This window comes from Vombatus ursinus, unplaced genomic scaffold (assembly GCF_900497805.2).
Source record: "Vombatus ursinus unplaced genomic scaffold, bare-nosed wombat genome assembly UNPS02011369.1, whole genome shotgun sequence".
Classification (NCBI taxonomy): domain Eukaryota; kingdom Metazoa; phylum Chordata; class Mammalia; order Diprotodontia; family Vombatidae; genus Vombatus; species Vombatus ursinus.
Genome location: NW_020951147.1, coordinates 2,625,450 through 2,640,151, shown reverse-complemented (window position 1 = coordinate 2,640,151; position 14,702 = coordinate 2,625,450). Strand labels below are relative to the sequence as shown.

Below are 14,702 nucleotides of genomic sequence, written 5' to 3'. Positions count from 1 at the left end.
TTTAGAGAAGTCTGAGATGTGGACATCAGAGAAACCGTCTAGTCCTCCTTCTTGTTGTTCCTGTGGCCCTGACGTCCCCGGACAAGCTAGGAATCTCTATTTCTAACTGGGCTGGATCATTTCTTGGTTATGTCAATTTACTTTTATATGAAAGATTTTATTACACAGAATCAATCCATAAAACAATTATAAAGTCATGCACAAATAACTTAATATTAAGAAGACATCAAACTAGTCCTCATTAAAAAAAAAAACCCACAGTTTATTTTCACATTTAGGTAAATATCAGCCAAACAATCATGACAAACTTGGAGCAATCTCTACAGTGTTTATCCGAAGGACAGTTTGCGGTCTTATAAAAACTGAAAAAGATAGAAAACAGGATTTCAGGGTTCAATCCTCAATTATCTTTATTACTAAAATCAGCTATTCTAGGACAACAGGAGCGTTCTGTTGGACAGCCCCAGAAACAATGTTTCCAGATCTTTTTCATTAAAAATGGATGGTTCAGTATTTTTTACATGGGCTGGAGGTGGCCCTAATGTGGCACAGTGAGCACGACACCTTGGGGCCTGATCACTGTGGGCTGCTGTCAATAACACGCACCATTCTGTATAACTTGAAAAAAAAAAGCGTCAGCTGCAAAGCCGGCCTGAAATAAGCTCGATGACTGCACAAATCCCAGTACAAAAGAACAAATGGTCCCTCCGAGGGTGTGGCACAAGGCTGGGCAGTGTTTAACAAGCTACTGGCTACCGCCCTGCCGTAGGTCATGCGCTCAAGGAGGGCCCACAATAAAGAGGCCTGCACTTCGGTACAAATAGCTGTGGGTTGGGGGTTTCCTTGACATCCTTTTTTCATTAAGGGCCAGGATTTTACACATCCCATCTGAGTGGTCCTAAAACCAGCCTCTTCTTTCTTGATCTGGATCCAACAACTGGATCCTTGCCTCAGTTTCTCTGGTGACAGAGTCTCAAGGTGGGCCCAGGCCACACGCCCACTGGGCAGGTCAACCTCTGGCACGACTCGACCATAATCACCTCCCATTATTTTGGGCAGGGGTGAGTTCAGGCACTGAGGACTCAGAAGGCATGTGAGGCTGAAGGTCCGTACTGTGGGCCCTAACCCACCGGCTGGGGCCAGGATCTGCCTGAGGAATGTCGCCCCACCTTGACTAGTACTTGGCAGAGTAAATGACCTTCATGGGTCTGGAGACCCGGGTGCAGCAGCTCAGGAATGTGCCAGGGACCTCCCTCCTGATCTTGGGGGATGGGCGAGGGCCCTCTCCTCTCTGTATCCCTTAAGGATGTTACAGCCTCTTCTCTCAGGGAGGCAGCTGTGGTATACTAGAAAGAGTACTGGACTTGGAATCAGGACACCTACGTTTAAAACCAGACTCTGACCCTTCCTGGCTCAAGAAAAGGCTCAGTTCCCTCATCTGCAAAGTGGGAACAATCCTTGCACTGTGTCCCACACGGTCTGGGGGCACAAGAGATTAGGAGCTTTTTTCCAGAAGTGACGGGGGTCCAGTCCGTCCGACCCTTGATGACTGGTGTGAGTTTTTTCAGGGATTGCCAGGAAGCTTCCCCCAGAAACAGACAGGTTTGTGCTAGGACGTGGCTGTGAGCTAAGATAACTCTCTCGCTCTTCCTTCCCTCCTACTTGACATTCAGTTCAGGGTTGTCCATTCCTGCTCTGCCGTGGGTGGAACCCAATGCCTTCAGTACAGTCTCCTGGATGGAAAAGGGCCCATCCCCCTGGACCTGGGGGCACGAGGGCACTGGTCTGGGCGCATGCTGTGGTGGCCTGCCTAGCTCATGGATTTCATTCTGATCACTTGCTGTCAAGGTCCAAACTGTCACCAACAGCTTTCTGAACTCACAGAACCGCCATGCTGCAGAACAGAAGGGACCTCAGCAGCCCCCATTACACCAGGCCCCATTGGTGGCCACCCAGGCCCTGGGATTTTTAAGGTGGGGGAGCCCCTTCCGACCTGGGACAGCTCTTGTGGGAGGGTTCTCGTGGTAAGGCCCAATGCTCCCGGTTCTACCCTCTGGAGTCCAAAAGAAGGAATCTCCCCCGTGACAGCGTTTCAAACACTTGAAGTTATCGAACCTAAAAGCTATGGTGTAGCTCCCCCATGTGCCTATTTCCTTACCCAATCCCCATCTGACATGAAATCAAGGCCCTCCCACCCTGACTGCCTACCCCAGGACACATCCCCGTGGCACTCCCAGGGGTCTGTGTCACTCATTTTCCCTCAGTCTACACTGTTGCCTTGTACTATTTATCTTTCTATGCACGTCTCACCTTACCTCTGGATTACCATCTCTGGGGAGGGACCAGGCATATAAGTGATTAATCTCTGCCTCCCTAGAATCGACCCGCACACGGTACATACCCGGTAAGTATTAAGTCTAAGGTTAAGCTGTCTTAATTCTGAGGCCTGGGCTCCTTCCCCTCAATGGAAACGCCTGGGAAACCTTTGAACTCCACACGACCCCGTCCCAGGGGTCCCCCAAGGCTCGGCACCCGAGCTCCGGGTGGGGAGCACTTCCACAGGCAGGCAGGGCAGGGCAGAGCAGAACCCACCTGCAGCCGTGGAAAGTTCATTGGCAAGCTTCATTTTTTCCAACTTACTTTTCTTTTTTCTGAAATTTTTCCGTTTCTTAAACTTCATGTAGACTCTTGGCCACGACTCAGTCTTCTCAATAATTGTGGCTTCTACGCGGACAAGATCCAGTCTACAACACAAGCAAACTGTATTTATCTTTCAAGACTCTTTTCTAAATTTAGTAATAACCACAACAACGATAATGAAAGCCAGCAACCGTTCACGTCTGCAAGGTTCTTGACAAAGACGACCTCACTGGATCCTCCTAAAAACCCCATGAGGCCCACACCCACCTGACAGCGAGCCTCATTAGGACTGCGCGTGGTCTGCCCAAACTTAGGGCCTGGGTAGTCTGTCCACACAGGCGTGTACAGAATCAGCATGGCACAGAGTGCGAATCCTGGCCCTGCTAATGACTATGCTATCTGACCTTGGGCAGGTCCCCCTGGTTCTCTGGGCCTCGGTTTTCCCACATCTAAAATGAGGGGCCGGAGGGCCCTTCCCCGGCTACAGAGGAAACACCGTGTGCACATGTGGATGAGGACAAATGTGCAACCTTCCCCTCCGGCTCCACAGAGAGCAGCTTACCCGAGGAGCGGCTTTCCAATCAACGTGAAGTCATCAGCACCGACCAGCAGGACCTGGAAAAGGTCAGTGGACACTCTCAGTCGTCCGCTCCCCACCGATGGGGAGCAGCGAAGACAACGTCACAAACACAGGCGGCGGCACTCAGTTTTATGCAGATCCTTGGGCACCCGCTCTTCGGCTCAGCGCTAAACTGGTCCGTCTGTGGTGAAAAACGCCCTTTCGAGACGACGCTTTGCTCGTGGCAGAGAAGAGGGGACGTCCCAGAGACCCCTCGGGGAAGGGGCTCAATGCAAGTCTTAGTCAAGACACTTAGGAGTGAGGTCCCACTTTTTAAAAGGAACATCTTTTCCTTTTAATAACCAATTTGTGCCTTCAATGCAAAGGTGGGAAAAGTGAGGATGGGGAGAAAGAGGATAAAACGTGGTTCAAGAAGAAGAAAAGATTCTCCCAAACCTGTAGATTCAAAGAAGCCTCGTCCCGCGATGGCACAGGCACCTTCTTTAGTTTGTTTTGTTTTTTGGTGAGGCGATCGGGTTAAGTGACTTGCCCAGGGTCACACAGCTAGTAAGTGTCAAGTGTCTCAGTCCAGATTTGAACTCAGGTCCTCCTGACTCCAGGGCTGGTGCTCTATCCACGGTGCCACCTAGCTGCCCCCAGCACCTTCTTTAGCAAAGAACTGGGATGGGAGGTGCTGGATATGATGAGCACCAAGGAATACAACTATAAAGGAGAGAGACAGAGTGTGTGCGCGTGTGTGTGTGCATGTGTGTGTGCGTGTGCGTGTGTGCGTGCACACATGCGCGTGCTCTGACAGCGCTGGGTCAAGAATGTGCAGGGTTTCATTCAATCAGCAAGCATTTATTAGGCACCCACCAGGTGCCAGATGCTGTGCTAAGCCCAGGGACTACAAAGAATGGCAGAAACATGGGGCAGCTAGGTGGCGCAGTAGATTAAGCATCGACCCTGCAGTCAGGAGGACCCGAGTTCAAATCCAACCTCAGACACTTGACACGTACCAGCCGTGTGACCCTGGGCAAGTCAGATAACCCTGACTGCCTCACCAAAAAAAAAAAAAAAAAAAAATCCCCTGCCCCCAAGGAGCTCCCAGTTTCATGGGGGAAGCGCCCTGCACAGGAGCCTGGATCCACAGGAGATTCTGTCAGAGGGAAGGCGCCAGCCTTCACAACGGAGCAGGGACAGAATGCCAGGTCTGTTATCACTCACAGCACCGCCAACAACACACAGATGGGCCTGTTTTCCCAAAGCCCTTCCAACGACTGCCGTCTTCCTTTTTTTAATCACCTCTGTTAATCTGGTAGGTGTGAGGCTGAATCCCAAGGTCGCTTTCAATAGTGATTTGGGGCACTTTTTAATATGGATGTTGACGGCTTGGGATTCCTTTGACAAATGCCTCCTCCTGTCCTTAGTCCATTTACCTAACTGGCGAACAACGATCATTCTTACGGATTTGAACCACTATCTTGCTATCCTGGCAATGAGACTTTTACCAGAGAAATTTGCTGCAAAGACCCCCCCCCCCTTAGCTGTTTCCTTTGTAATTTTGACTACAATACTTTTACTTGTGCACAACCTTGTCAGTTTTCTGCCATCAGAACTGCCCGTCTCACCTTCGGCACCCTCGAGTTGAAGGTACTTTCCGGTTCCTCTAGTTTGTTTGTGAGGTGACCCTGAAGACACAGCCAATAGAACTGTCCTGGTCTAAACCTCCTTTCTGCCAGACTTCCCGAAATCTCAGCTCCTCACCCCACCAGCTGGAAATCTTGGGGTTTACCAGACACTTTGCTGCTACGTTTGTTACTCGGGGCTGGCACGTGCTGTGACTGTCCTCTGGTTTTCAGCCAAATAGTCTTGGAGAGCCCTGCTTTACAGCACGGGTAACATCTGCGATAGCAAGGCTACTCTCCTTCCCACTTTTTTCATTCTTCCCCTGGAGAGCCACGTCTTTCTGTTCTTCTACATGAATTGTGTTATTATTTTTGAAGTCTTCGGTATGATACTAAAGGAAATCAATTTGGGCAGTATCATCATGTTTATCGTAACTGCCATGTCCCATAAGGAGCAACGAATACCTCTCCAATTCTTTAGGTCTGTCTGTATTTCTAGGAAGAGCATTATGCAGTCCTTGTACATGTTTAGGTAGGCTGACTCCCAAAATTTCTTATGCTTTCTGTTTTTAAGTAGAATTTCTCTTTTGAGATCTCTATGTGGGATTTTGTTGGTAAAATGAAGAAAGGCTTAATGATCTGCGTGGGCTTATTTTATATTTTGCTACTGTGTCAAAGTTATTCTTTTTTTCTGCTTTTTGGCAAGGCAATTGGGGTTAAGTGACTTGCTCAGGGTCACGCAGCTAGTAAGTGTCAAGTATCTTAGGCCGGATTTGAACTCAGGTCCTCCTGACTCCAAGGCTGGAGCTCTACCCACTGCGCCACCTAGCTGCCCCTAAAGTTATTCTTTCAATTAGTTTTCAGTTGACTTGAGTTTTGGTTTTGTTTGAAATAGAAACGTTTCAAATAGAAACTTATCTGTAAAAATCTTACGAAGAAGAATGATTATGAGCAGTATAAAGCAGAGAAAAGGAATGCAGGATTAAACCCATTTAGAGAAAACTTGACAAGACACCAGCCAAACCCCAAGTCATCCCAAGGGCATGTAAGGATGAAAATGGGGGGAGACTGCAAAAAAAGAAAAATGGAAAAGATTTACAAAAACATTTTAACGTTTAAACTGTAAAAAGGCTCTCTAAAGCAAAGTCTCTCCCATCCACACATCAGAACTGTTCAGAACTCCTTGAAGAAGTAATGATGGAAACAACTCTCTTTGATATTCCTCTCACTGACGGTAAGACATCAGGTGAGGCCTAGGGAGGAAGATGGAGGCTTGCCAAAAGCCGTCCTTGAGAAGGTGAAGCAGGAGACCAGTGCAGACTGGAAACCACGCTAGCGGACAGAGAAGGAGCACAAAAATCGGGCGTGTCCCAAGCGGAAGCTGGCGAAAGAATGGAAGCCAAGGACAACTAGGAGGGCTTTCTCCAAGTCAGCGTGGGAAAACCAGGGGACTTAAAAAGGTAGGCACTGCCTGGCGGGGATGGGAAGATCAGGCCCATGGAGAGAAGGCGCAGCTGCTGAATTCTAATTTTCCTTCTGTTTTTTCTGCCAACGACAGAACAAAAATGACTAATTGGAGGCTGACACCCCAGGGGAGCAGGGAGAGAGGACGAGAGCCCCTCCCGTCCCCCGCCCAGACGAGACGCCTGAGCCTCCCCCCACAGGCCATCTCTGGAAGAAGAGGTAAATGGCACGTGGTGGCCCTCCTTTTGGAAAGGGGAAACGAGAGTCTACAACCAAGAGGGCGGAAAGCCTGGCCCTGGCTCCTGGGAAAATACTGGGACGCCCACGGCGATGACCCGCCATGGTGCTGGTCCGCAAGGGCCACAGCAGGCTGCCCTCTGCTCTGCAAAGGGAGGCATTTAATTTAGGAAGACTAGGGCGAGCACCAGGACTGTCTTGTAGCATCTGAAGGGCTTGTAGAGGGGAGAACCCCAGGGGCTTGGGAAGAGGCACACAGAGCGCCAGGGGAGACACGCAGACTAGGGTGCTGCGCTCACCTAGTTTAGCCACGTTTCCAACAAGGCCCTTCCTGCTCTGGCCCAGCTGACCCTGCAGTGAGGCAGGTTTGGAGCCGCCCCGTGAAGGTGCACCTTGTTACCAGGGCGGGGGCAGTGGCATGGCGTCTGGCTGGGCTGGAAGGAGGAGCACACTGTGGGCACGGAAGGACCTGCTGGGCCAAATCCAAGAAGATAACACTGGAAAGGCTGAACGCGCATCTCCATTCAGTAAATGTTTATAAAGGGGAAAGCCTGAGCTGCCTGGGGGGTCATATTCTGTTCTGGGCACCCCGCTTCAACAAGGTTTTTAATAAGACGGTTACTGTGCCTGGAAGGGTAAGCAGGATGGTGAAGGGCCACGGGGCCCCGGCACAGGAGGACAAATGGAAGGACCGGGGGACGTTAAGCTCAGAGAAGGCTCAAGGGGAACACTGTGTGACTGGATCCCAGCACCCGAAGGGTATTCGTAGGGGAGATGCCCCGGGGAGACGCAGCCTGCACCAGCTCCTGAAAGCTCTGCAGCCGCAGCCCTGGAAAGCCAGGAAGGAAAGCTCTCCCCCACAGTCCTGGGCTCAAGAGGGGAAGCAAGGGGCTGCTGCCACAGGTGGTCTTTCTAGGTCTCGGCCTCTGCTCCTCCGTCTGCCGCTGAAACAGCCTGGCTAAGGGGGAGGCTGGCTCTGGTACAAGGGCCCCGGCAGCCTAGGAAGACAGGCCTTGTCAAGCCTGGGGTAAAGCCAGGCCCTCCTGGCCGGGGCTGCAAGTCCTTGCACTCACCTTCTCCATTCGAATCCTCTCTCCGCATTTGGCTTCCAAGGTGTTCTCGATCAGAATCAGGTCCCCGTCGGTCACCTTCCACTGCCGGCTGGCAAAGTGGACCACCGCGAAGAGCCGGCCATACTGTCCGGCAGCGATCAGCTCGTTCACCCGCTGAAGAACTTCTGAAAGTGAACAAACAGAGGTGCAGAGCCTTGGTTAGTCCCCAGGGAACAGATGCCGCAGCGTGACCCTGGGAAGGGTGGCGTCGAAGGTAAGGCTTTTAACAGTGATGGCGACAATGACGATGCTAAGAAGGCCAGCGCTCTACAAACAGGATCTTGTTATATCCCCACAACCTCCTTGGGAGGCAGGTGCTGCAAGGATCCCCATTTTACAGATGAAGAAATTGAGGCTGGCTGAGCCAGAGTGACTTGCCTAGGGTCCCACAGTTACTATCTCTCTATGGCTACATTTGAACTCGGGTCTTCCCAACTCCAGGTCTGGTGCTCTGGGCACTGTGCCACGTAGAGACCCTTCTTTCTGAAAATGAAGACAGGGGCCTATGCGCTGGGTCTCTGACCATCCACACGAATCCCTCTAACACCTCAGCCCACGGGCATGGGCTCTGTGTCCCCTCCTGTACTTCTGTCGCACCACCATCACGGGCCACTAGGAGGCGCCACCATGAACCTGGTGCCGGGACTGCCTGCGGTCAGCACTGCAGGCCATCTTAGGACTCAGAAAACTTAATAGTTGTGGGACTCTGGGCAAGTCACTTCACCACTGCCTGCCTCAGTTTCTTCAACTGCAAAATGGTGACTTCCCTTGCAGGGTTGCTGTGAATGAGATGTCTGCCAAAGTGCTTACTTAGCACAGTGCCTGGTACACGGGGGCCACTTATCCCCTCCCACCATTATTTTCTCTTTTTATGTGAGGCATTTGGGGTTAAGTGACTTGCCCAGAGTCACACGGCCAGCGAGTGTTATGTATCTGAGGCCGGATTTGAACTCAGATCCTCCTGACTCCAGGGCCACTGCTCTACCCACTGCACCACCGAGCTGCCCTTTATCCCCATGGTTTTAATGAGAACTTGAGCAACTGTCAGCAGGTAGAAAACAGCACGTCCATTAAATGAACCCCACCCATGAATCAACCTGGTGGACCATGCAGTGCCTGGGAGGTCACTGTAGAAACTCTGAACTGTGGATGAAAGCCCAGATTTTGCTGGAATCTTTTCATAATTCTCAAGAAATCTATAACAGAGGATTCAGGTCTTTCAGAACGAAACACAGCTATTCCGGAGCTGGTGTGGCCCCCGAAGGGTGTCTCTGACTCCAGCAGCACCTCCTCCTCCTGCCTGGGGGTGGAAAGCACAGGGCTGAGCCCTAGGACCCAAGATGGGTCCCCAGGGAGCCTCGGGTAAGTCACTGGCTTTCTGAATGTCCCACCTGCCTCATCTCGGAAAAGCAGGCATGGGATTAGACCACAGCTTCCATAGGATTGCAGAGGAAACCAAAAATTAGTGAGAATAAAGAGGCAATTTTCTCTCCTATCCAAGTCCTCAAAACCCTATTCACCAGCTACAATCCTGCCTGGAATTTTCTCCCTCCTTACCTTCGCCTCTTGGCTTCCGTCACATTCCTGAGAAAATCCTGTCTTCTGTAAGAAGCCTTTCCTGACCCCCAGCAGTGCTGGTGCCTTCCCTCTGTGGAAGATTTCTGATTCTGATCCCATCTGTGACTCATTTGTACACAGATGCCTGCAGGCTATCTCCCATGTTAGACTGGGAGCTCCCTGAGGGCAGGGACTGGCTTTTGCCTTTCTTTGTATCCCCAGCACTGTGCCTGGCACATAGTAGGTGCTTAAATGTTTGCTGACTTGACTGAAAACTATCATGAAGCCTGGACTCTACCTTCACACCCCCTGAATTAGATGATCTATCTGTAATCTGCAGGTTTCTAAAGGCTTCTCAACTTCTAGTGAGAAATTTGATTATTAAGAATGTGCATGTAAATTTTTCTTCACACACTGAGAACGGTCTGGCTTTCCTGTGGACATGGGTGGGTCACTCATGATATATAGATTACAATGAAAATGTGACCAATGTCATTTGTATTTTCTGAAGGAAATGAGCAAAGCTTGGGTGAGTTTGGACACTGCTCTGACTGGAAATCAGAAAGCCTCGTGTAGGAGGGAAGGGCTGGTGGAGGGAGTCTGCCTGATAACGGAGACACTTACCTCGGTGATGCCTGGTCTCTTCCTTGGGATCTGGCAGTATGATTTTGGGCCACGGCGGCGAAGTCAATGACGTTTTCGGGAGGACCCTGTGGAAAACATTTGCAGTGAGGTTGATGTAGATTCCTGCCTTGAGAAACTAAGCACGTACAAAGGCAGACAAAAATTTTAGGGACTGAATGTGAATAAAAGGCCATCCTGGGCTACGCTGCCCAGAGCCAAAGCAAGCTGTGAATCTGAATTCATCAGGAATGTGAAAACAGCTGTGGTGGGGTGTGAGGGTGTGGGGGAAGGGGATAAACGGGAAGAGAAGGGGAAGGGGAAAGGGGGGAGAGAATGCGAGAGCACATGAATTCTACAGACATTCCTCTCCATGTTCTTCTCGTGCCCTCACGCAGATGCATCCCGTGGGGCCCCACATCCCTCCTCAGTGTGACTTGAGCCATATTATTTAACCAAATAAAATGCAATAAAACAGACGATACTCCATCTTAAAATAAAGCCAACGTGTAGCAGGGACCCTTCGGCACGGGTGAGTGGCCCCGGTGCTCCCACGCCAGCAGGATTCCTCTACCCAGGGACATTCCTACCCATCTGCTCACCGAGAAACAAGTGTTTTTATTTCCTAGGGGGAGCACGAGGTGAGGGGGCGACCTTTACGTCCCCAGCATCCGCAGTGGCACAGCTTCAGCTGGACCTCGGCACAATGGGGAAGAGTAAATGGAGTCTGTCACCACAGCAGCCCGGGGGGCAGAGCAGGCCAGGACTTCAGGTCAAGGATATGACGACCCACCTAGTGGCTTAAGGAACCACAGGATTGTTCTGACCTCACCGTTCCCCAATTCAACAAATCTAGCAGTTCCCCAGGGCTACGCAAATCAAGTAGAACTGTTCCCAGACCCCACGGGCTTCCCCTTTGTGCTCCCTGGGGTCCTCCTCTCTGAGGAGCAGTCCCCATTTCTCCCCCAAAGATCACCCCCCTCCTCATGTCCACCTCTGGAACCTCTGGTGTCCTTCAAGTCTATGTCCATCCTTCTACACTGGGCGTGCGTGTGTGTGTGTGTGAACTTAGGACAGATAAACATCTTTTAGAAAATATTCAGATACCATTTCAATATAACTGGTTTCCTCTGTATTTTGTTGGATGCATTTAAAAATCTGATTCTTCCACCACTAGCTGTGTGACCCTGGGCAAGTCACTTAACCCCACTGCCTTAAAAAACAAAAACCCACAACAAAAACCTGATTCTCCACCTAAGGGACAGCAGAAAGAAGGTAAGCGCCTTATGCTGTCCCACTTTATCTTCTCTCTACCCTGATATGCACATGCTATTTCCCTCAGGACATGTGGGACTGGCTCTCCTTCTGCCCGAATGAGCACACCTCTGACCCTGGCTGCCCCGAGGCTTGAGGCTCTGTCCTGGACCCTTCTCTCCCCCCATGTCGTGTTGCCTGGAGCTTATCAGCCACCCTGACTAACTAGCACCTCTCCGCAGATGATCCTCTCGTCTCTTTATCCAGCCCTAACCTCCTCTCGACCCCTGGTCTCGCGTTACTGCCCACTGGACATCTTGACCTGCATGCCCTATCGACATCTCAAACTCAACATATCTGAATACACAGGAGAGGAAATGTGAACAGCACCAAACCAAGGAAATACCCACAATCAGGAGGGAATCGTTTGTTTTCTCCAACATGCGTCTTCTTGAGCAGTAAACGCATCACCTCCTCCCTGGAGTGGTTGGTCCTGAGGATGGTGGGATCTTTACGGGCTCAGAGCCAGAGCTAGAAACACAACGTGTCCCCACCTGGGCATAGAGAGGCTATGACAGAACTCACTACTCTCTTTCTTTCCATGGTTTTTTCTGTATTTCCCCCCAGACAGCTAAGGAGACAGCATCAGATAAAGGTCTAGGGAAAAATCAGGTAATTCTGTGCACCTGAAGACACACACATGCTTTTACAAATAGTCCCTGAAGACAGATCAACAGAACCCCAGGCTCTCTACGTTACCTTTCCTGAGCAGAAGTGCTCTGGGAACTGTGACTTTGAAAAGCAGGCCAAGGATGAACTAAAAGCAAAAAAACCAGAATTACTGGTTAGAAAAGACAATCCCACAACACTGATGTGCTCACAGGGCTAGGAGCAGGAAGGAGGACGATGGCTCATCTCGGGGGCAGGGGGGGGGGCTCCGTCTTGGCCATGGAGCCCTGGCAGAGGGGCCGCAGCTGGGATTGGAACCCACTCGTCCAGCTTGGCTCCCAGCCTTGCACGCGGTAGGAACGTGACCAACCTCGGTGGAAGTGCGTGCCGCGGCCCAGGCCTCTCAGCTCTCTGACCAAGCCTTCCGTCGCTCGTTTCTGTCTCATCTAAGGAAGGTTTTGCCTTTCCTGTGGTGCTAATACCCACTCCCAAGCTAGAAACCTTCCTGTCCATCATTTTAAAACATTTTAAAATTTACATCTTTCTTTTTTTTTTTAAACATTCTTGTCACTCCTCTCCATGAAAAGCAGTCAGAGTCAGGGCCAGGCCCCCGGCCACACTCCTGTCTGAGCGTGGAGGCAGCCACAGCTCATAGGCAGCTGCAGAATGACTTAGAAACCACAAATAAACATCTGCATTGTCTGGGCTTTTATTTACCTTGCTGAACACCTCCCAATTACATTTAATCTGGTTCCTGCACCCGGGGAAGCTGGCAGTGAGTCTGACGCCACTGCCATGTGGCACACACTGGCGGTGCCAAATGGTTAAGCATTTATTATTGCCGCTAACACTTGTTTTCTCCCCAACCAAACAGTAAGTTCCAAGAGGGTGTAGCCTATGTCTATAAATTAATCCTCCACTGATTAAGCCCCTACTATGTGCTGGGAAGAGACAAAAACCAAATATCCCTTGACTTCAAGGAGCTTAAAACCCCCAGATTTTCATTGCTCTTTTTTTTTAAACCCTGAGGCTTCCCCATTTCCTTCCATCTCTCAGAACAACTCTTTAATATCAAGAAGAAGAGAAAAATAAATTTCAGCACAACCAATCACACCTCCAACTGGATCTGATGAGACTGGGGGGTGGGGGTATGCGTGTGTGTCCACGCCTATGGCCCGACCTTTGCCAGAGACTCTGGGGCGATCTCACCAACAGTTTTCCTTTCCTTGCTTGTCTGGAGACCTCCAGCCTCGGGGCTCGGCCCGTCCTCACCCTCACCTTTGCTTCCTACTTCTGAGACGGTCAGTTCGTTCACTGCGACCCTCCCACAACATGTGGGATGGAGGGGGGTGGGATGGCGGATTCCATTCCTGGAATGGAACCTCCCAAGGCGGGAAGAGAACCCCAAGGACTGGAGTCTGGGCCAGGGGTGGGGAGCCTGTGGCCTCCAGGCTACCCGTGGCCCTCTAGGTCCTCAAGCGTGGCCCCCTGAACACATCTCCTTCATAAAAGGATTTGTCTGTACGGCCTGGACTCAGTCAAAGGGCTGCAGGTTCCCCACCCCTGGTCCGCGACATGCTGAATCCAGTCAGGCCTGGCGCGGGCGGGCGTCTCAGGACACCATGCTACGTCTCAGAGCCTCGGGGGGCTTTGGGTTCCACCTCCTTGGAAACTCCCCAGGAAAAGTTCTTTGCTGCTTTCAATGCCAAACACCAGGGGAAGTGCCGGGTCAGGGGCTCAGGACCAGGCTCCCAGGGAAGCAAGAGGCCAAGGACCAGACCCGACGGAGAAGACTGGGGGGGATGGGACATCTGGAGGGTGCAGGGCAGTGAGGCTCCACTGGGAGTCCCAGGACCCGAATTCGAATCCTGCCTGGGTGGCTGGCCCCCTTTCCTCTTCTCTAAGAGGAGGGGTCCGACTCCTGCCAGCTCTAGCTCCAGGACCAGGAATCTTACGGTGGGAGGGAGCCGGCCACGACCTCGGCTCCCGTCTACCCACCCCTCCCCCTTCTCCCACCTCCGGTCCTCTGCCCTGGCCGTGCTGGACGCCAGGGATGCTCCGCCCCGCCCCCACGCTGACGTCAGCGTCTGCCTTAAAGGGGCCTCCTGAGTCCCCGCTGAGGGCAGGGACCCTCGGTAGCCAGCCTGGCATACAGCAGGCGCCTCATAAAAGCCCGAGGGACCCACCCCGAGGGGGGGCTGACCCTGACCCTGACCCTGACCCTGAAAGAACCTCGGGTTTAGGAGGCCTTGGAAAAGAGGGGTGGGGGCGGGGAGTCAGTCACTGTGCACGGATTGAGCCCCTACTGTGTGCATGGCACTGTGCCCGGGCCTCAGTTTCCCTGGCTGGAGAGCTGGGGCTCAATCAGCGCTTGTCAACCGACCGCCGACACAGAGAGAAACTGAGGCAAGCCGCGGCACGAGAGGGGGCGCCCAAGGTAAAGGGGTCAGAGGTCGGAGCCAAGACACTGACGTCCTCGATGGACTGAAGGGGAAACTGAGGCAGGCGGGGATTTAGCGGAGGACCCCGAGTTTTTCTCACCCGCTCCTGGGCTCGCCCCCAGCCCCGCCGCTGCCCCGGGGGATGCCGGGAAGCGGAGGCCGCCGGCAGCGGGGAAGAGGCGCCTCCGAGCCAGGGCAACGAAGGAGGCCCGAGCCGCCGCCGCCGCCGCCATCTCGCTCCCGCTGCCGCTTCCGCCGGGCGCCTGGGCAGCGGAAGTCGCGCGGAGCTGGGGGAGGGACTTCCTGGCGGAGCACTTCCGGTGTAGGCGGGTCTTCCGGCGCAGCGGCCCGAGCTTCCGGCGCAGCGGCCCGAGCTTCCGGCGTCATGGCGGCCGTGGAGAGCTTCGTGAGCCGCCAGCTGGAGCTGCTGGAGCAGGAGCGGGAGGCGGAGCTGCAGGAGAAGAGGTAGCGGCCCGGGCCCCCCCCCCCCCCCCCCCCCCCCCCCCCCCCCCCCCCCCCC

At 52.6% G+C, this 14,702-nt stretch overlaps 2 protein-coding genes across 4 annotated transcripts in view; one reads left to right on the top strand and one right to left on the bottom strand.

Moving 5' to 3' along the window:
• Positions 1-246: 246 nt before the first annotated feature.
• MRPL21 (mitochondrial ribosomal protein L21) lies at positions 247-14,420 on the bottom strand. 2 transcript variants are annotated; one of them, XM_027856248.1, is made up of 7 exons: positions 14,283-14,420; positions 11,832-11,889; positions 9,822-9,907; positions 7,602-7,765; positions 3,203-3,255; positions 2,641-2,744; positions 247-362 (listed from the first exon to the last, which is right to left on the bottom strand). In XM_027856248.1, exons 1-7 carry the CDS (start codon positions 14,413-14,415, stop codon positions 298-300), a joined length of 663 nt encoding a protein of 220 aa, XP_027712049.1. In that variant the 5' UTR covers positions 14,416-14,420; the 3' UTR covers positions 247-297. The 2 variants fall into 2 exon arrangements, with proteins under 2 accessions (XP_027712049.1, XP_027712050.1); XM_027856249.1 differs by lacking the exons at positions 247-362; positions 2,641-2,744; positions 3,203-3,255 and adding an exon at positions 5,652-6,997.
• A 140-nt stretch (positions 14,421-14,560) lies between these two features.
• Positions 14,561-14,702, top strand: part of IGHMBP2 (immunoglobulin mu DNA binding protein 2) — a 25,510-nt gene continuing 25,368 nt past the window's right edge. For both annotated transcript variants that reach the window (XM_027856225.1, XM_027856227.1), the window contains exon 1: positions 14,561-14,647. In XM_027856225.1, coding sequence (XP_027712026.1) covers positions 14,568-14,647 — 80 coding nt within the window. In that variant the 5' untranslated portion in view covers positions 14,561-14,567. The remainder of the gene's footprint in view (positions 14,648-14,702) is intronic.